This window comes from Furipterus horrens, unplaced genomic scaffold (genome assembly GCF_987537825.1).
Source record: "Furipterus horrens unplaced genomic scaffold, mFurHor1.1.pri manual_scaffold_9, whole genome shotgun sequence".
NCBI lineage: Eukaryota > Metazoa > Chordata > Mammalia > Chiroptera > Furipteridae > Furipterus > Furipterus horrens.
In genome coordinates this window covers 55143853-55164966 of record NW_028327179.1, presented here as the reverse complement: position 1 = coordinate 55164966, position 21114 = coordinate 55143853, and the positions used below count along the sequence as shown (strand labels likewise).

The following is a 21114-nucleotide window of genomic DNA, read 5'->3' as shown; positions in this document are numbered from 1 at the left end:
TAAATCATTCATTATTCTACCTTACTGATACAATATATTTAATCTATATCTAGTTTCAGAAAATTTGTGGGGGTAGCATATAAACTTATAAAATGTATCATTTCTATCCGATATGATTTTTACTTGAACACAGGAAAGGATAATTAGTTACATGTAATAAACCTCTTGTCTCTCTATGGAGGAGGTAGCATTTGAGCTTGGATTTTAGAAAATGAGTGAGGTCCTGACCAGTGTGGCTTAGTTGGTTGGGCATCACCCCACAAAGCAAAAGGTCGCCAGTTTGATTCCTGATCAGGACGCGTGCCTGGGTTGTGAGTTCCATCCCCGATTGGGGTGCATATGAGAGGCAACCAATTGATGTCTCTCTCTCACACCAGTGTTTCTCTCCTTCTTTTTCTCCCTCCCTTCCTCTCTCTCTGAATAAAATCTTTTACAAAATAAAATAACAAAAATAAAAAATGAGTGAGATTTGAGAGGTGTGACAAATGAGGAGGAGGGCCTTCTAGCTGAGAGAAGACTGCTGAAGACATAGAGATGAGAACAAGTGTGTCAAGGTCAAGGTCTGGCCTGATCTTGACAGTTGCTGCTCATATTCCTTCATTACCCCTCTTTGCCTCTCCTCTCTCTGCCTGTCAAGATCCCCTGTGACCTTCAGAGCCACCTCTTTTATGATGCTTCCCTTAATTGGATAAATAATGCCTTCCTCTAAACCCACAGTGCATTGCTTGTAGCTCTATATAGGTATTCACAGCATTTTGATTTGTTGAATTGGTCAGTTGCTTTATTGATTATCTCCCAAATGAGATTGTAAGTTCTTCAGGACAAGGACTATTTTTCCCCCATTTTTCTTTGTCATCATTTAGCCAGAAATAATGGACTTTAACAAGGAAGTAAGGATCGATTCAGAAGAAAGTTGACAATGGGCCAAAAAGTGAGAGTATTAACACCAGGAAGCACAGCTTTCAGGGCCAATATTTGCTCAGTAAATATTTGTGGAAGAGTATAAGGAGTGTGGCTGATCTGAAAGCAAAGGGCGGGCACCAGAATAAGAAGCATGGGTTCTAGAGGCTGCTGGAAGCCAGGCAGAGGTATTGTGGCTTGATATAATAAGATAAGGAGAAACAGTTGTGGCTTTTTGTGGAATGATGAAAGCAATGCTACGGGAAGATTGGTTTGGCAGTGTAGACAGGTTGGACTAGGCAGGGGGAGGGAAGAGCTCAAGAGGTCGGTTTCTAAGTTTGCTAGAGTAGCAGGTGTAGAATGATGACTCACTGGACTAGATTAGTGGCAGTGACAATGAGCAGAAACTAAGTTGAGAAACATTTTGAAATAAGACTTGGGTATCAAGGATAAAGGAAAGGGAAGGTTATATCTCACCTACTGTATCAGAATAATTTTAAATCTGCTGACAAATAGCAGAGCTGAAGAGAAGAAGTCAGCATGAGAGGCGACAAGCCATTGGTGAAAAAATGAATGAGAGATGACAGCTGGGCAAACCATGGAAATGCCCCATTGTGGCTGTAAGTGTACAACCAAAGCACAGCTGAATGAATGCAAGGAGTCACAGGTGTAAGGGCCATCTGCACAGGGGCCAGTAAAGCCACAAGAATGAGTTCCCTAAAGGAGTAAGTGTTGGCTTGGAGCTCTGCCTAGCAAAGAGGAGAGATTGCCAGGGCTGATGTTAAGAGAATTCCTTTCACCTGATTGGGTTCCCCTGTGCTGTTTCTTCTTTGCTATTGGGCTGCAGGTAAAAGGCCACACCAGGAGTCTCCCCACTGTCCTTATCCTCAGCTTTATTTGCTTATTCTCTGGTGATGGCATGTGAAGGATCAAGTCGTTTCCTTTAGTGGTTCATGTTTTGGACATTTGTTCCCTCGGTAAACATCTGGGGAGGAAATATTTTCTTTTGTCCATATGATGTAATGTCTGATGCCTGGATTTTTGAAAATGGCTTTTGTTGGTGGATTGTACCAGAAAAGGGCTAGGTCCTAATTGGAACAATGTTTCCTCCTCTGGGAATTGGCTACAGGATAAGTATTCACATTCCTGTAGGATAAAAACAACTTATATGATATATGGAAGAAGACTTCATTTGGACTTAGGTACTTGTTTTAAAATGAAGCTTGGGGTCAGAAAAAAGAATTAAAAGTCTGGGAATTGGGTTTTTTTTTCCTTCTTTTTTTTTAAGTATATTTTATTGACTATGTTGTTACAGTAGTTCCAATTTTTTTTCCCCTTTGCTCCCCTCTGCCCAGTACCCTCCTTCCCTCTAGCAATCCCACCCCCTTAGTTCATGTCCATGGGTGGTGCATATAAGTTCTTTGGCTTCATACTTTCCTGTATTATTCTTAACTTCCTCCTGTCTATTTTGTACCAACTGATTATGCTTCTTAATCCCTGCACCATTTTCCCATTTCTCCCCCTTCCCTGTCCCAGCTGATAACCTCCAAATGATCCCCATACCTATGATTCTGTTCCATTTCTGATTTGCTTAGTTGGATTTTGTTTTTATTTTTTAGATTCAGTTGTTGATAGTTGTGAGTTTGTTGTCATTTTAGTGTTCATAGTTTTGGCTTGGTGACGATGAACTCTTTTAGCTTTACCTTGTCTAGGAAGCACTTCATCTGCCCTTCCATTCTAAATGATAGCTTTGCAGGATAGAGTAATCTTAGTTGTATGTCCTTGCTTTTCATCACATTGAATACTGCTTGCCAGTCCCTTCTTGCTGGCAAAGTGTTTTTTGAGAAATCAGCCTATAGTCTTATAGGCACCCCTTTGTAGTCAACTCTCCAATTCTCTCTTGCTGCTTTTAGGATTCTCTCTTTATTTTTCACTTTTGGTATTTTAATCATGATGTGTCTTCATGTGATACCCTCTGGGTCCAGCTCACGTGGGATTCTCCATGCTTCCTGGACTTGTATGTCTATTTCCTTCACCAAATTGGGGAAGTTTTCTTTTATTATTTTTTCACATAAGTTTTCAATTTCTTGCTCTTCCTCTTCTCCTTCTGTCAACCCCATGATTCGGATGTTGGCACGTTTAAAGTTGTCCCAGAGGTTCCCAAGCCTCTCCTCATTTTTTTAAATTCTTGTTTCCTCGTTCTGTACTGGTTGACTTTTTTTCTTCATTATGTTCCAAATCATTGATTTGAATCCCGGTTTCCTTCCCTTCACCATTGGTTTTGTGTGGATTTCCTTTCATTTCACTTAGCATAGCCTTCACTTCTTCTCTTATGCATTTGCCATACTCAAGCATATCTGTCAAGCCTGTGAGCATCTTTATCACCAGTGTTTGGATTTCTGCATCTGTTAGGTTGTCTACCTCCTCATCTGTTAGGTTGCCTATCTCCTCATCTGTTAAGTTGTCTATCTCCTCGTCACTTAGTTCTCCCACTGGAACCTTGATCTGTTACCCTTTTTGGGCCATACTTCTCTGTCTCCTCATCTTGACAGGCTCCTGTGTTTGCCTCTGTGTCGTAGGTAGAGCTGTCGCTCCTGTTACGTTGTAAGGGGCGGAGCCTTAGGGATTCGTCAGTACAGGGCGACCTGTTTCACCACATTGCTGTATGTGCAAGAGGGGTCAGAGAGGGAACAATGTCACTTGCTCAGCACTTGCTCTTTTTCCAGGCACTTCTCCCACTTCCATATGGGACTGGTGCCTCTCTAGCTGTTGCCCTGGCTGTCGTTCTCAGAGTGGGTGGGTCTGCGGATGTTCTAGGACCATGGGGGCCCTTTAAACAAGCGGACTTTGCTGAGAGATCGGCAGTTTCTGCCTCCGCCCCAACCCCCACTGGCTTGCACAGTCAGAAGCAAGGAGGCTTGATTTTACCCAGTGCTGGGACCGTGAGCTGTGCAGTCTGGTAGGAGCTGGGAACACTCCTCAGGTGTCCCTCCTTACTTTTTAAAAGGTATAACTGTGCTTTCCGCTGGCCTGCCACTGCCACAGCTGCTGCTGCCACCACCACACTGCATTCTCTCAGCCCTGGCTCTGCCCCTCCTACTGTTTGGATGAGTATTTCTTCTTTATATCTTTGTTTGTTGGACTTCCATGCAGTTTGGTTTTCTGGAACTTCTGGTTGTCTCTAGTTTTGAGGTAGTTGTATTCCTTCTTAGTTGTGGAGGGAGACGCAGCATGTCTGTCTATGCCTCCATCTTGGCCGGACGTTGGGAATAGATTTTAAAGTAAGAGTTTCAAACCACATCTTGACTTTAATAAAGTAAAAATGACTGTCTGTAATTTGGTTTTACCATGTACATAAAGTCATGATACTAAGGAAAAAGACAGACGTAGACTAAGGACAAAATGAATACTTTATCCCAAGGCCTTTATTAACTAAAAGATTAATGACTGATTTTTAAAATTTTTATTATTACATTACATCTCCTGTTTTTTAATTCAGTACTCCTATCTTGCACACATTTATCTGTTGAACTCAATGTTTGAGTGTATCTGTATGCAGAACACTGGGCCAGGCCCTGCAGGGGCTGACTGAGGTGAATAAGGCCCAGTCTGGGCCCTCAAGAAGTTTACAGGCCAGTGGGGGGTTAGGGAAGTCCAACAGTTATACTACTAGAGAAAAGGCAATAAATGTCTTCATAGGATCGATAAGAAACATTTGAAGCCTCAGGAAGCACCACTTTTGAAGTCAAGTGAGGGAACCAAACAAAGGATTTGACGTAGAATTTGAAGACATAGTGCCTCAACTATAATGAACACCTACTGTGTGACAAGCTCTGTTGTAGATATTGTGAATACATTGTTTCTTCTGCAAGGAGGAGGTAGCATGAAAGAGAAAGTGGTTCATTCTATGGAGTGGGATGATGGTCAGGAAATGCCACAGCAGGAACCATTGGTGAGCTCAATCTGGAAAGAAGACTTAGTGGACTTTTACTGGGTCCGGGCTGAGCAACATAACCAAAGACCCTGAATCACCCAGTGCATTTTGGAAATTGTTTCAGTATGGTCAGAAAGGTGAGGGAAGAGATAAGGATGGAAAGGGAGAGAAGGGCCAGGTTGTGGAAGTCCTGTTGCACTGCCCCAAGACCATTGTAGCCAGGAAGTGATATGGTTAATGCATCTTAGAAAGGTTCATTTGGGCAGCTCAGCTCTGGAGGTGGTGGTATGGGTTGGGAATTTGGAAGATTGATGACAAGGATACTGATTAGAAGACTGTAACTGCTTTTACTGTGAGTGAGAGAAGGAAGAAAGGCAGGCATAGTTTGGGGAAAGGGGAAGAGATGCAACAGATGCTAGGAGATGATATCACTGAAGTTGGTGCCTGTTTGATATGAAGAAGGAGTCCAGAGACTAATTTCCAGATTTATGACTTCATTGACTCAGTCGGTGGCAGTGTCTTTTCCCCAGCAGAGAACATGGGAGAGATTGAGTGCTGTACTTTTGAATCTGCAGTTAGCCTCTGGGATAGCTAAGTTAGAACTGTCCTTTCTAGGAGTTGGATATTTGGGGCTAAGGCCCAGGAAAGAGCTTGCAGTTGAAAATAAGGCACACAACCTAAGCAAAAAAAGAAAGAAAATCAAAATAAGAACACCTGTTGTATCTACAGAAAACCCTAATGTGGTGTGGACAGAGCATAGTGAAGACAGGGCAAGGGCGATTTAAGTGAAAGACCAGGTCATGCAGAGCTTTCAACTACAGTGTTTGGAATGAATCCACAGGCAGTATTTTTTCCAAGTACTTTTCAGAGGAAATAAGAAAATGCCACTTGAATAACTTACCCCATTTAATGTTTAATGGCAAATGTACAACTGCATCCAGGAGGCTCCTGTATAAGTGGAGAGTATGCTGACCCGGCTCTGCTCCCTTCCAGCTGCTCTGTGGAGTCGGGCCAGTGTACGTGCCAACCCCATATGATCGGACGTCAGTGCAATGATGTGGAACCTGGCTACTACTTTACCACCTTGGATCACTACCTCTATGAAGCAGAAGAAGCCAACTTTGGGCCTGTGAGTAGGGGGTTGCTTGGCAAGTTAGTAAAGCAGTGTTTGGGGAGCACTAATGGCATCTACACATTTTGTAAACAGACCAGTTAAGAAGTATTTTGTCAGTGAGCCCAAAGTAAGGATCAGGACCATATTGACTTGAGAACAGTCATATTGAAAGCTACATAAATCTATGACTCACAGAGACTGGGACATTTGGTGTTTGGGGGGTATTTTTGTGGTTTTCTTTTCTTCTTCCATTCTTCTCCATTTATGCTCCATAGTTGTTGTTGATCTGCTGTAGTAATTAGAGAGGATATTGTTTTCATTTGCTATTGCTATGTTGTAAGCCATTCAAAATTTAATGGCTTAAATGTATATCTGGCACTTCAACTTGGATGGCTGTTTTCTCTGCATGGCCTTTCCAAGCAGTTGTCTTGAGCTTCCTCACAGCATGGTGGAATCAGGAGAGTGAGACTTGATGTGGCATCTGGCTTCCAAGGAGAAAATATCAGGTCTTTTAAAACCTGGGCCCAGAGGTCCCAGAATGTCATTTTTTTCACCTTTTTCTGGTCACGTCATAAGGCCAGACCAGATCCGAGGGTGGGGTAATGTAGGTTTCACCTCTTAATGGTTAAAGCCACATACACATACATCCAGGGAATGAAGGACTTTATCTTTGGAGATGACTAATCACAGGTAGTATATAACCCTGTGAGCAAATTAAACACTTGCTTGAGTTAAGCAGCTCAGTTTGATCACTTTTCAGCCTCAGTGACAAGTCCCAATGAGCTCATCGGTAGTGAACATGCATGATTGAACATTCAGCAGCAGTGAACACCCATGATTATATGAAGTTTCTTCACTTGTACTTGAAGCCTGAAACAAATGCCAATGAGAAAGACAGAAATAAATCCACTAAATATTGGACTAACCTTGTAGAAAATCTGGGAAATGCCTTGTCATTCCTAGGCTTGCTTATAAGAGCATTTGGCCTGTTTCCTTTCATTCCTTTATGCTCATTGCCCTAGTTACATCATAGAGATCTGTCCTAGGGCTTTGAGTCCCATCTCTAATGTCTCGAGACTATCTCAACCATAAAAACTAAAAGGAAGACAATTTGCTGTTTATATATTAAAAATGTTTAAAATCTACTTGGATAATGTGATTGCAAAAATTAGATATAATATATACAGTTTGGGACCTTTGTGTGACTTCAGATTTCTTTGACTGTTACATTTAATTGAGCTTCATTTCAAGTAAAGCGTAAGGACTGTGTCCTTGTCCTCAGGGGGTCACCATCGTGGAGCGGCAGTATGTGCAGGGCCGGATTCCCTCTTGGACTGGAGCAGGCTTTGTCCGAGTGCCTGAAGGAGCTTATTTGGAGTTTTTCATTGACAACATACCATACTCCATGGAGTACGACATCCTAATTCGCTATGAGCCACAGGTAAACCCTCGGTGAATTATTGGGGGTGGGGAGGATATTGAGAGAGAAATCTTGCTTCTCATGGAAACTGCTTTTGTGAAATTCGAAGGTTGCACTGGAATAGAGGAGCTTCTCCCTGACTTTCTAGCCTCCATGGAAGTGAAAATGTACATTTTTTCTTCAATTCAATTTCAGGAACATTGAGCAATTTCTTGTTACGCACTTAAACTTGCTGAGAACTGAGGTGGGATCAGACTGTATCAGATCCTCTCCTCACCCTCAGGGCCTGCACTGCCCAGGGACAGGCACGCACGCACCCCTGAGTGTAGTGAGAGGCCTAAGGTGGAAAGTGTAAGAACAGAAATACAAACAGTGCTAGAAGATGAGAGCTTCCCACCAGCCAGGCTGGGCCAGGGGCTGCCCAAATGTTTCACAGAGACTCAGATGTCGGCCTTTCCTTAAACATAGGTGAAATTTTGACACGAAGAAGTCAGGAATAACATGAGCAGGGGAGAGGAGAGTTTTGAGAGTCATTCCACATAGCTAGGTAAGGGATATGGGATATGGTTAGATATGCTGCTAGGAAAGATGCTAGATCAGTAAATGAACTTGGTCTCTATATTAAGAGAAGGTTTTGGAAGGGTTAAGAGCTCATTATCTGAGCTCTTTGAAGATAGATGCTAAGGGGCATCAGAGATGCAGGGAAAGCAGCTGGGAAGCTGTTTCCGTGTCCAGGTGAGGAGGGATTAGGGCTGGAACTGGGGCCATAGTGGAGGAAATAGTAAAGAGGGAGGGTAAGTGCAGGAGAGTGTTTTCCATTTAAACTTGGCAAATGATGGATCGGTAGACGTTTTTATTAACAGGCAGCAGTGGGCCAGTGCAGCTGGTACTTTCGCTTGATTGTTTCTTATTCTAGCTCCCTGACCACTGGGAAAAAGCTGTCATCACGGTGCAGCGACCTGGGAAGATTCCAACTAGCAGCCGATGTGGTAACACAGTCCCTGATGATGACAACCAGGTGGTGTCTTTATCACCTGGTTCGAGGTCAGTGTGACAGTGGTTTGCAGCTCAATAGAACTAATATGCAAATTATTATTATTATTATTATATCTTGCCTTGCAGTTATACAGTAACCATTTCAGAGCCAAACCCAAACTGTTGACTTTCTTCCTTCAGAATGAGTTGTGTAGCGCTTTTATGGATTGATTGGATACTTAGTTTGTCTTTTGTTGTTGTCTCTTCTGATCTGGGGCAGGTACGTCGTCCTTCCGCGCCCTGTGTGCTTTGAGAGGGGTGTGAACTACACAGTCCGGTTAGAACTGCCCCAGTACACCTCCTCCGACAGCGGTGTGGAGAGTCCCTACACGCTTATCGACTCAGTAAGTGTGAGGCCGTTTCCGACACAAGTGGGAAGGCTGGACAGAAAGTGCTCATCTGCTTCCCCGGAGAGCTTTGTGGAGGGATAATGCTAAGACAGTAGTCAGAATTTTTTTCTTTCTTTTTTTTTTTTTTACCTCCAAGGCTGCTTTCCTTATTTATTTTAATAAAACTCCACCCTCTGGAAAGGATTTACTCAAGCCAATTCTTTCCAAAAATATGAAGTGTCTTAAAAACGATGCTTCAAAAACCATCAAACTGTGTAAGGGCTATCTAAACTTTCTTTGACAAGAATATTTTAAGAATGGGAAGTTTTTTGAAATGAGTCTAATTTTTTTCTTTTCAAGAGTCAAAGAAGCATTTTGGGTTTTTATGTGTTTACTTGCCTGTATTTGATGACACCAGACACCACCATAAGAACACTTTGCTGTTCTCATTTTTTTATAGCTTGTTCTCATGCCATTCTGTAAATCACTGGACATCTTCACCATGGGAGGTTCAGGAGATGGGTTCATCACCAACAGCGCCTGGGAAACCTTTCAGAGATACCGATGCCTAGAGAACAGCAGAAGTGTTGTGAAAACGCCAATGACAGATGTTTGCAGAAACATAATCTTTAGCATCTCTGCCCTGTTACACGAGACAGGGTTGGGTAAGTATTCCTGCAGCTGCTTCTGCTCTTTCTTTCTTGAGCCAAGAGCACACTTGGCATCGTGAGGTATGTTGGAAAGCATGCCTCAAAGCTCTGTGTTAGGTAGTCAGCACAAAGAAAATAGTGCCTCAACGAAAGTTTGTCTTGATTTATATTTTTAAAAGAATATTTCAGTAATAGAGCACCATTGCAAATGCACTCAGTAGTCAAGAAATACACACCAGGTGACTAGGGGGAAAGTCCATGAGGATGAATCAGAGAAGAAGCACAGAACTGAAATTTGGTTTTCTCTTTGAAAGGTCAGACCAAGCCCCAGAGGTCACTGGGCTTTTGTCTTAAGGTCCTGTGATATTTAAGCTTTGAAGGCAAGGGGAGAAAACCTTAATGGCCTCTAAAAGCAGCTTGTATCTGCCACCTCTGTCTCTGGTTGCTTCCATAGGGATGAGATTGTTTTCTGTGGGAATTCTGAAGAAGTCTAGGTTATAAAGGAGGAAGGATCAGGGAGAGCCCAAGGGAACAGATGGACCAGTTCACAGCCAGATGTGACAAGCTGCCCTCATTCCTGGGGGGCACAGCTGCTCTGTATCACAAGTTCTGGCCTCTTTTTCCCCCCTGCAGCTTGTGAGTGTGACCCTCAGGGCTCGTTAAGCTCTGTCTGTGACCCCAGTGGAGGCCAGTGCCAGTGCCGGCCGAACGTGGTTGGAAGGACCTGCGACAGATGTGCTCCTGGAAGCTTTGGCTTCGGCCCCAGTGGATGCAGACGTAGGTTAATCAGGATTGGAATGTACTCATCCAGATGACCTGAAACATACTGTTGTGGCTGCCATAGCCTCAGAAGGCAGTGTTTTACTCAGGAAGTTGATCACGTGAACCATGAGCATTCTGACCTGGGCATGAGGGTGCTTATCTAAGGGGTGTGTTTGCATCGAATGAGTCTCTCAAGGTGCTTCCTCGGTTGCCTGTCTTTGCAGCTTGTGAGTGCCACCTGCAAGGGTCTGTCAGTGCTTTCTGTGACCCCATCACTGGCCAGTGCCACTGTTTCCAGGGTGTGTACACTCGACAGTGTGACCGCTGCTTACCTGGATATTGGGGCTTTCCGGGCTGCCAGCCCTGCCAGTGCAACGGCCATGCTGATGACTGTGACTCAGTGACAGGGGAGTGCTTGAGCTGCCAGGACTATACCACGGGCCACAACTGTGAAAGGTATGTGGAGGAAGCCTCTTAAAAGTAAAGAGAATGAAATCATTGTTGGCTGAGCAAATAGGGTCTTAGAGAAACCACAGAGTGAATGAATCTACCACGCTCCAGATGGCTCAGTCATTTCTGAACACTTCAGTATTTTCTAGGAATTAATCATCTAATACATATTTACTTCACACCTTCCATGTGCCAGGCATTGCTCTGGGGCTGTGGATATGACAGAGAACAAAACCGACATGAATCTGCCCTCTTGGAGAATCATCCTAGAGATTGCCATAGAGATCTGTGTGGAAATCATCTCTCTGATTCAGCAGATTCTGGCCTAGGATGAGAATTGTGAAATGCTAATACCTAATTTCAGTCCAAGTAGAAACCTATTGCAAATGGGGTTAGTCATTTTAAATAGCTTTGTTTTTTTTGAAATTTTATGTAGCTATAGTTTCCAGGAGATGACATAAAATGTGTAGGAGTAGATCTGTTCTCTAGTTAGCAAACATGAATTGGATAATTATTATAAATGCAAAGCACTGCACTGGACTTAGCAAGAATAAGACATAGAATGTGCTTCTAATAACATTACAGCCCTGCTCAATCAATAAGAAATAGTCCATGTGAGAAAATGGCATGCTGACTTATATTATTCATCACTAATTAAGAAAGGCAGACATGCTATTAGAATCTGCTTTTTTTGGAGTACTAATCTCTACCTTCCATGTTAATAAATTTTATCTCTTTTAATATCCATCCACTCTATATAGGAGTTTTGTTTTTAAAATTTAAGCAGGTTGCTTCAGTCAGTACAAAAGTTGCTCATCAGATGAAAAAGAAATTGTGAGTAAAAATGAATATGTGGTTAACTTAGGGCATGAAGATGTGCATGGCAGCTAATACGCGGTCTTGGCTCTGTACCAGAGGGTATTCTAGAATTCAGAGGTTCTAGTAGAGGTTCTACTCCTCTGAGAAAAATTATTCCTTCCAACCACAAAACTGTGTTTAAAAGATTGCAAGGAAACAGTTATGCAAGATTAAAGGAAGAAATTAGTATATTCGTGTCATCTTTTGTTTTCTGCATTAAATTTTCTATTGTTCTTTCAGTGAGAGATGGAAAATAAGTTAGAGATAAAGAGACAGATGAGAAAATCAAATTAAAAAGGGGAACATAGTAAACAAAGGTGGTTGTTCACATGCTGATTTGAAATCAGCACACCGTCCAATGTCTTTGCAAGAACATTCCGTGAGAATGGCTTTGCCGGTATTTCTGACTATTCTTGGATTTTACTTGTAATGCATTTTGCTTTCTTGTAAGAGAATGAGAGAGAATATGGGAAGAGGAAAGATATTTAGCCCTAGCTTGGATGACAAAACTTTGTTAAAGTATTTGGGATTCTGCTGTCTAGTTTGAGCCAATTCCTCATCATTCTTTTCCTCTTTCCAAGATAATTGGTACCAATCCTGTGAATTTAAAAAGAAGCTCTAGGCTCACATTGTTCCTGAAGGGGGAAGAGGTGGGGGGGGGCAGGAAATGAGCACTCAGTTTCTGTCATGATGTATTTGGATTTATTTCACCTAGAAAACTTTCTCAAAAACCATTGTATGAAATTGCTTCATCACCACCAATTCCCCCACATGTGATTAATTTGCTCTGGACAACTTTTCCCTCCTGTTTCTTCATCTTCCCCCATACCCACTTAAAAAATATTACCTCTTCCTCCAAAAGGGTGGGGGGAACATGAAAAACAAACTGAACTGGAAATCCTTAGACCTGAGTTCCAGGCCCTGTTTTGCTTCTGACCTGCTTTATTACCTTGGCGAGTTCTCTAATCTCTCCAAGTATCCAACGTCCTGTGAGTAAAATAACTAGGTTGCATTAGATGATCTTCAAATTCCTTTAAGCTCTTATGTTATAGGAAGTTAAAAAGTAATCTTGGTATCATTTACATTGAGAGGCAGTACAACATAGTCAAATAATTTCTTGCCAAAAGTCAGGAGGCTGATTCAAACCCTGGCTCATTGTTAACAAGTTGTGCAAGCCTTGCAAATCACTTAACCTCCATGGGTTCCTTATCTGTGGGGAGAGGAGATGGGACCAGTTGGGCTTGGGAGATGATAAATAACACGCCTCATCCCTACCCAAGTGTGAAACCACCTGAGAGACAGACACAAGAATCATGCAGCTAGAAAGCATCTTAATCAGCTTATTCTGGTACAGGCTAGATTACAGAACATGCCACCATGGGCTTGTTAACAGGTCACCCTCTTAGGCAATGGCAGAGTCAGATAACCATAAGCTCTCCCCAACCCTTTCCCCAGACTCCTTAATGAAAGGAGGGAGCCAACTGGAATGCTTAAGGCAGGCAGGCAGCTGCTAGGACTGTACGATCCACAGGAGGAGATAGACCTCTTCCTCTGGGGAGGAGTGATGGAGGGTCAAGGCGATGCCAGGGGCGTCACCCTAATGCAGTGGCCCTGCAAATGTGATCCCCAGACCAGCAGCAACAGCATTACCTGAAACTGCCTAAATCAGAAACAGAGAAGCCCAGCAATCTGATTTGTACAAGCCCTTATGGGGGATTCTGATTAGAGCTAACATTTGAGAACCAGTGCTCCAATGGGAAGTGCCCCACATGGATGCATGAGGAACGGAGAACGAAGGTTCCCAAACAGAGAATGCAGTTTCTAAGACTTTTTCTTGTAGCAGGTTTCTTATGAGTCTGGCTCATGGCCCTCTCTCTTGTGATGGATGCAGGTGCTTGGGTGGTTACTACGGTGATCCCATCATTGGGTCAGGAGATCACTGCCGCCCTTGTCCTTGCCCAGAAGGTCCCGAGAGTGGACGCCAGTTTGCCAGTAGCTGCTATCAAGATCCTGTTACTTTACAGATTGCATGTGTCTGTAATCCTGGGTACATTGGTAAGTAATGTTGAAACTCTTGAAGCAAAAGAGGTGTCTTTATGAGTTAGTTGTTAATGAAGAAAATAGATGAAGAGGGAGCCAATTTAGTTTCATTTTTATAATCCTTCATTAAAAGTAAAGGGAATCTAAAAAGATGCTCTTTTTCTTGTTTGACATGTGGAGTAGAGTCAATTCTTAAGTCTCCATGATAATAATGTTACAATACAGAGCAAAAGAGCAAGCTCATTTGAATCCATAAATGAATCCCTGTGAACACTTAATAAGCAACAGAAATTTAAATTTACATTTAACTTCTCCCTTCCCTTATCCGTCTCCTAGAAGAGGAGTCTCAAAAGTGGTGAAGTGGCCACTGGACAAAAAGAAGGAAAGAATATCATGTAGGGGCCCCCAGACAACTGAATCAGTCAACACTAGATATATTCTTCTTGTTTGTTATACTTACATTATCTGTCAGCACTCAAGGTGTATGACAAGTTATGCAAATAAACTCCCTTTTATTTCATACTTGATGCCACTCTTTCAAATACTAGATATGCTTATCCATAACTCAGTAAATATTTGCCTTTAGTTTTGGGATTTCTCAGAAACTTTGAGATCATGAAGGACCTTCCATTTTGGGGTTTGCTTAGGCAGGGGCAGTGATGTTTCAGTTAATATAATCCTTGAATTAGAATTTAACACCAAGCTAAGCTTTATTCTGTTAGATTGTTAATTTAGCTCCTAATCTGCTTCATCCCTGTGTGATGAGAAGCTCAAGTCCCATGTGCTGGAACTCCTACAGCCATCCTTGCCCCACTGTGGCCTCTGAGCCAGGCTGCAGTAGTGTTAAAGGTGACAAAATACTTCTTTCCCTCACAACTAGAAGCTGGCTTTTTCCCCAGAAGGTGTGGCCACCTGGGCTGGGTAACTAACTGGTGTGGTGAGGAGCACAACCTGGGTTGACTCTCTGCAGGAATGTGGATGGACTAGACCTTTCTGTCAGCAAGCTAATGGTGTTTATTGTGCTTGCTTTCATTGGACAATAGGCTCCAGGTGCGATGACTGTGCTGCAGGCTTCTTTGGCAATCCTTCTGATGTTGGGGGGATGTGTCAGCCTTGCCATTGTCACCACAACATTGACACGACAGACCCAGAAGCCTGTGACAAGGAGACTGGGAGGTGCCTCAAGTGCCTGTACCACACGGAAGGGGAGCACTGCCAGCTCTGCCAGTTTGGTTACTATGGGGATGCCCTCCAGCAGGACTGTCGGAGTAAGAAGATCATTCATTTTGCTACCTCATTAGAATGGTTTCCACTTGGTTCTTCATTGGGGGATTTCGTTCTTCTGATATTCATTTCACTTGGGAATATACTTGTCACTGGTTCAGAGAGGTAAAATTTCACTTACGACAAAAGAAGAATGAGACTGATCTTTTTTTTTCTTTATATCCTCACTTTCTAGCAGAACTGAAGTCTCAAGCCATGACTCAGTGCCTGAGAGAGACAACCAAAAGAAAAAATATGTAGCTGTCACCATAATAAATGCCATCCAGTCAAGTATATTGATTTTATACAAGCTCTACCCAGAACCTGCTGATTGGCTAGGATTTGTCAATCCTAGATACCCACTCTGGTCCACCCACACCTTTTCTCTGTCTTTGATGGACAGGGAAAGAAAGAATCATCTTTAAAGTCTCTTTCAGAATGCCTTATTTCTCCATTAGCAAGAGATCCAGTATTTCCCCTGCTCCTGCTGCACAGCCCCGGGCCCTGGCTTTGTGTACACAAACACGTGTGGAATGTTGAGGGCCAGCAGGACTGGATTCCTTCAGCCTTACTAGCTTAAAGGGCTTGTACCTGCTCTGTACCATTACTACAGCTCCCTGCCAAGAGTTTGAAATCATTAGATTCCTTAATTCCGACAGCATAGTTTTTATTATTTACACTTAAGTCCTCAACTTTACAGTTATTCACTGGCAGCTTATTAAATCTGCATATTTTGAAAACACTGCTAGACAGTGTGGTTGTGCATGTCTGCCTGGGAAATATCAGAACAGAATAGACCATCATCAGAACTTCTGAAGAACAATAGTTGTAGTTTATTTTTTATTTATTTATTTTATTTTTTATTTATTTTCATTTTTTTATATATTTTTTATTTTTATTTTTTTTTTGGTTTTTCAATTACAGTTGTCCCCTTTTCCCCCAATTTCTCTCCCCCACCCAACCCACCCCCTCTCCCGCAATCATATCCCTCCCCGTTGTCCATGTCCATGAGTCATTTATACACGTTCTTTGACTAAACCCTTCCCTTACCCCCTTCTCTCCCTCTCCCCTCCCCACTATTGACTGCTATTCTGCTCTTTGTTCTATTTAGTTCCTTTGTTTGTGTTGTTCTTTAGTTTCCTGTATTAGGTGATATCATATGGTACTTTTCTTTCTTTGCCTGGCTTATTTCACTAAGCATAATTCTCTCTAGTTCCATCCATGTTGTTGCAAATGGCAGGAGTTCCTTCTTTCTTTCTGCTACATAGTATTCCATTGTGTAAATGTACCACTGTTTTTTGATCCACTCATCTACAGATGGGCACTTAGGTTGTTTCCAGCACTTAGCTATTGTAAACAGTGCTGCAATGAACATAGGGGTGCATAAGTTCTTTTCAATTGGTGTTTCAAGATTCTTCGGGTATAATCCTAGTAGTGGAGTCGCTGGTTCAAAAGGCAGTTCCATTTTTAATCTTTTGAGGTAATTCCATACTGTTCTCCATAGTGGCTGCAACAGTCTGCATTCCCACCAACAGTGCAGTAGGGTTCCTGTTTCTCCACATCCTCGCCAGCACTTGTTTGTTGATTTGTTGATGATGGCCATTCTGACTGGTGTAAAATGGTATCTCATTGTGGTTTTTATTTGCATCTTCCTGATGGCTAATGATGTTGAGCATTTTTTCATGTGTCTATGGACCTTCTGTATGTCCTCTTCGGAGAAGTGTTTGTTCAGGTCCTTTGCCCATTTTTTAATTGGATTGTTTGTTTTCTTGATGTTGAGTCGTATAAGCTCTTTATATATTTTGGAAATCAGTCCCCTGTCTGTGATGTCATTGGCAAATATGTTTTCCCATATGGTTGGTTTCCTTTTCATCTTGCTGATGTTTTCTTTTGCTGAGCAGAAACTCTTTAGTTTGATGTAATCCCATTTATTTATTTTTTTCCTTTATTTCTCTTGCTTTAGGAGATGTATCCATGAAGAAATTGTTACGTGAGATATCTGATATTTTCTTGCCTATGTTTTCCTCTAGGACTTTTATGGTGTCACGGCTTACATTTAAGTCTTTGATCCATCTTGAGTTTATTCTCGTGTGTGGTGTAAGTTGGTGGTCTAGTTTCATTTTTTTGCAGGTCCCTATCCAGTTCTCCCAGCACCATTTGTTAAAGAGGCTCTTCTCACTCCATTTTATGTTCCTTCCTCCTTTATCAAAGATTAGTTGACCATAGAGGCCTGGGTTTATTTCTGGACTCTCTATTCTGTTCCACTGATCTATATGTCTGTTCTTATGCCAGTACCAGACTGTTTTGATTACAGTGGCTTTGTAGTATTGTTTGATATCTGGTGTTGTGATTCCTCCTGCTGTGTTCTTCTGTCTCAAGATTGCTTTGGCTATTCGGGATCTTTTTTGGTTCCATATGAATTTATGGAGTATTTGTTCTAGGTCTGTGAAATATGTCATTGGTATTTTAATAGGGATTGCATTGAATCTGTAAATTGCTTTGGGTAGTATGGCCATTTTGATGATGTTGATTCTTCCCATCCAAGAACATGGTATTTGCTTCCATTTATTTGTATCTTCCTTAATTTCTTTCTTCAATGTTATGTAATTTTCAGAGTACAGGTCTTTTATCTCTTTGGTTAAGTTTACTCCTAGGTACTTTATTTTTCTTGTTGCTATAGTAAATGGTATTTTCTTTTTTGTCTCTGTCTCTGCTATTTTTGTAGTTTATTTTTTAATAATGTCCTTTCCTTTCTCTGCTTATTTGAATTTCCAGGTTGAAATCTGCAGAGTGAAAATCTTAGCCCTTGGGATGTAGCTAGCTAAATTTTGCTTTGCCTGTATATTTTGTGAATGTTGACTGTATAAGTAAATGTGGCCATGTTCTTTTTCAGAGTGTGTCTGCAATTACCTGGGCACTGTGCAGGAGCATTGTAATGGCTCTGACTGCCAGTGTGACAAAACCACGGGCCAGTGTTTGTGTCTTCCTAATGTGGTCGGGCAGAACTGTGACCGCTGTGCACCTAACACCTGGCAGCTGGCCAGCGGGACTGGGTGTGACCCGTGCAACTGCAATGCTGCTCATTCCTTCGGGCCATCTTGTAATGAGGTGAGGCTCTGTAGCTAGGGTGAGGCTGTCATGGCATAAGGAAAGATGCCTTCATGAGTCCAGGTGACAGCTATTTGGTGCCTTTGTCCCAGTTAGAGAAAGGCACCTTCTCCTATGGTCACAACCTTTTTTGTCACAGGGCACACAGCTTGGCAAACACAGCACAGACTGGATGTCAGCCATCACTTGCTGTCCCTCTCAGCTGGGACATAACTGTGCATGGAGGCCCCACCTGATGCAACGACAGCACTTTAGTACAGCACTCCCGCTGCAGACTCACATTAGAATGGACAGGAGAGTGCTGTTTCTCTCCAGTCCCTGGCTGCTGAATCAGACTGTTTTCTTAGCCACACAGCCTGAAAGGAATCAAACAGCCATACACGACATTGTCAGAAGTACTCATGTTTCCTGACACATACTCAGAAAGAAGGGCTCCCAGAGCAGGGGAGTACCAATTGGCCTGAATGACTGGTGAGGAAACATGTGAATAAAGTGCAATGTTCTCTGGGTCTCTCCAGCCTCTGTTGCAGAAGAGCAGTTAGCCCTCAGCACCCCAGGTAGAAGTAAGAATCCCTTTTCCTTGTCATGATGTGGAGGTCTTCTCAGGTAAATAGCTCAGTCCACTTCCCCTCACTAGCAACTGGGAAAGAAAATGCAACGGGCTTCTGCCCTGCAGCCTGCTGACTGAAGTCTCTTTTCTGGCCACAGTTCACGGGGCACTGCCAGTGCATGCCTGGCTTTGGGGGCCGCACCTGCAGCGAGTGCCAGGAGCTCTTCTGGGGAGACCCCAACGTGGAATGCCGAGGTGAGGCTGCAGGCATTCTTGCGTTGGTATTTGGTCAGAGTGGAGGGAGCATCTATCTGTAAGAGCTCTTTGTAAATGCTAAAGTGCAGTACAAATTAATTTGGCTCTAAAAACTCTATGCTTAATTACAAAAGAAATTCATGTTCATTGTGTAAAAAATCTAACAATCTAGTCCTATAGAAGTATGGGTAGTAAAAAGTGGACCTGCTGTACTCCTCAGGGGTAATGTCTGTTTGCCTCTGTGCAAACGCATATACGTACCACAAATACACACAAAATTGCTTTTTAAAAAACTTTCTTGTATTTTTTTCCATTACCATTTAGTCCCCTTATAATCCTACCCCCCAGAAATCACCACACTGTTGTCCATGTCCATGAGTCCTTTCTCCTTTTTGTTTAATCCCTCCACCCCCTAACCACTAGCTATCGTCCTGCTTTCTATCTATTAGTCTGTCCCCATTTTCCTTGTTGCTCAGTTTGTTCCTTAGATTCCACAAATATGAGTGAAATCATATGATATTTGCCTTTCTCTGATTGACATATTTCACTTAGTATAATGTTCTCCAGGTCCATCCATACTGTCATAAGAGTAAAATTTTCTTTTTTACAGCCAAGTATTCCATTGTATAAATGTCCCACAGTTGTTTTATCCACTCACCTACTGATGGGTACTTGAGCAGCTTCCATATCTTGGCGATTGTAATAATGCCACAGTTAACATAGGGGTGCTTATGTTCTTTCGAATTAGTGTTTTGGGTTCCTTCAGATACATTCCCAGAAGAGGGATTGCAGGGTCGAAAGGCAGTTCTATTTTTAATTTTTTGAGGTATCTCCATACTGCTTTCCACAGTGGCTGCACCAGTCTGCATTCCTACCAACAGTGCAAAAGGCTTCCCATTTCTCTGCATCCTCAAACACACTTGTTTATTGATTTATTGATGATAGCCATTCTGAAAGGCATGAAATGGTATGACCTTGTGGTTTTAATTTGCATTTCTCCAATAATTAGTGATGTTGAGCATCTTTTCATATGTTTATTGGCCACCTGTATGTCCTCTTTGCCCATTTTTTAATTGGGTTGTTTGTTAGCCACAATAGGCTTATATTAACCATGTCGTTTGGTAAATTGATTAGTTTCCCCTGTGAAAAGTATTGTGTGACCAGCTTCCTTGTCAGCGAATACCCAGCTAAATGGTTGTTGTAGTAAGATGGTTTGATGGCAATTAAAACCCTTAGCATTTGTACTCTGTGCAGTGTCCCCATGAGTGGGAACTGGAGGGCACTGTCATAGCACCTTGAGAATTGCTTAATTTTTATGCTGTTTTAGTCTTGTTTTGACCTGCCAGATTACTTTTCAGATCTTAAAGTAAAAACATTTACAGAAAAGATTTGAATAGGTTGTGTCTATTCTGCTTTCCTATTCTTTCTTTCCTATTTGGGTTTTCTTTACTATGTTTTAAATTTATAACTATAAATACCTTCTGTAGTTCATATTTGTTCTTTGATACATTTCCTTTGTTACATATCTGAAATTCTAGGTCCCTGTGGACTCAATTTAAAATGACCTTTTTCTTTGGGGGGTACAACTGTAGTGAGAAATAATACAGATCTTCAGGTTAGATATTCAGTTATCTCCTACCAAAGGTCAGAAACAGATACTATGTTTTCTTAAGTCAACTGAGTATTCCTTAACAGCAAGAAAATTTCAAACAGTGGACAAGAGCAGAACAAAAGGCATATGATTTGTTTTTCCAATTGAGGCTTAGCCAGAAGGATTTGGACCAACATCTTAGATTAGTTATGGTTTGTTCCACAGAGAAGATAATAGTTTGCTGTGTAAAAAAAAAAAAAATGCTTTTTCATTCATCAGTGCTCAGTCCAGATGTTGGTTCCAAATGGGAACTGATTTTCTCACTTTCATTCGATGGTCCAGGACACGCAGGGCACTACTTGTACAAGATGTCTTCTGAAAACAACAACAACAACAAAATGTGCTTGAAATCTGATTTCTCCTGAGTTCTAAACACTATTCTGTTAAATCCCTCAATCTGGGAATGTGCATACTGTCCCAGGAGTTTGACTTCTCTAGATAATGGTTCTATCATTGCTTATAGCCTGATTCTCTTAGCCTGTATCACTGGAAAAATAGCTTTCGCTGCCAAAGCTTTCTGACCTTTTGCTCCATCTAAGCTTAGTATGAAAAGCCTGTTACCCAGAGCCAGAGTCAATCAGAGAGTTGTTCCTTTAGTACTCAGAACTTTACCCTTTTATCTTTTCTTTAAACTTTTGGCTCTAAATTTGCCAGAGAAATTGTGGCTTATAGTAACAGTGTCAATTTCTTCAGGTTAAAAGTTTTAGAAACTTTGCAAAGAGTGAAATCCTTGACATCAGTATTTGCCAAATTCTTTGTTTTACCCAGAAGAAAGGTCAATCCATTACATAAGAA

General features: G+C 42.0%; 1 protein-coding gene across 2 annotated transcripts in view; it reads left to right on the top strand.

Moving 5' to 3' along the window:
• Positions 1-21114, top strand: part of LAMB1 (laminin subunit beta 1) — a 74949-nt gene that overhangs the window by 29383 nt on the left and 24452 nt on the right. For both annotated transcript variants that reach the window (XM_090287355.1, XM_090287354.1), the window contains 11 exons: positions 5828-5963; positions 7231-7389; positions 8285-8412; positions 8624-8747; positions 9193-9397; positions 10016-10159; positions 10369-10600; positions 13344-13507; positions 14536-14760; positions 17649-17863; positions 18572-18668. In XM_090287355.1, coding sequence (XP_090143481.1) covers positions 5828-5963; positions 7231-7389; positions 8285-8412; positions 8624-8747; positions 9193-9397; positions 10016-10159; positions 10369-10600; positions 13344-13507; positions 14536-14760; positions 17649-17863; positions 18572-18668 — 1829 coding nt within the window. The remainder of the gene's footprint in view (positions 1-5827; positions 5964-7230; positions 7390-8284; positions 8413-8623; positions 8748-9192; positions 9398-10015; positions 10160-10368; positions 10601-13343; positions 13508-14535; positions 14761-17648; positions 17864-18571; positions 18669-21114) is intronic.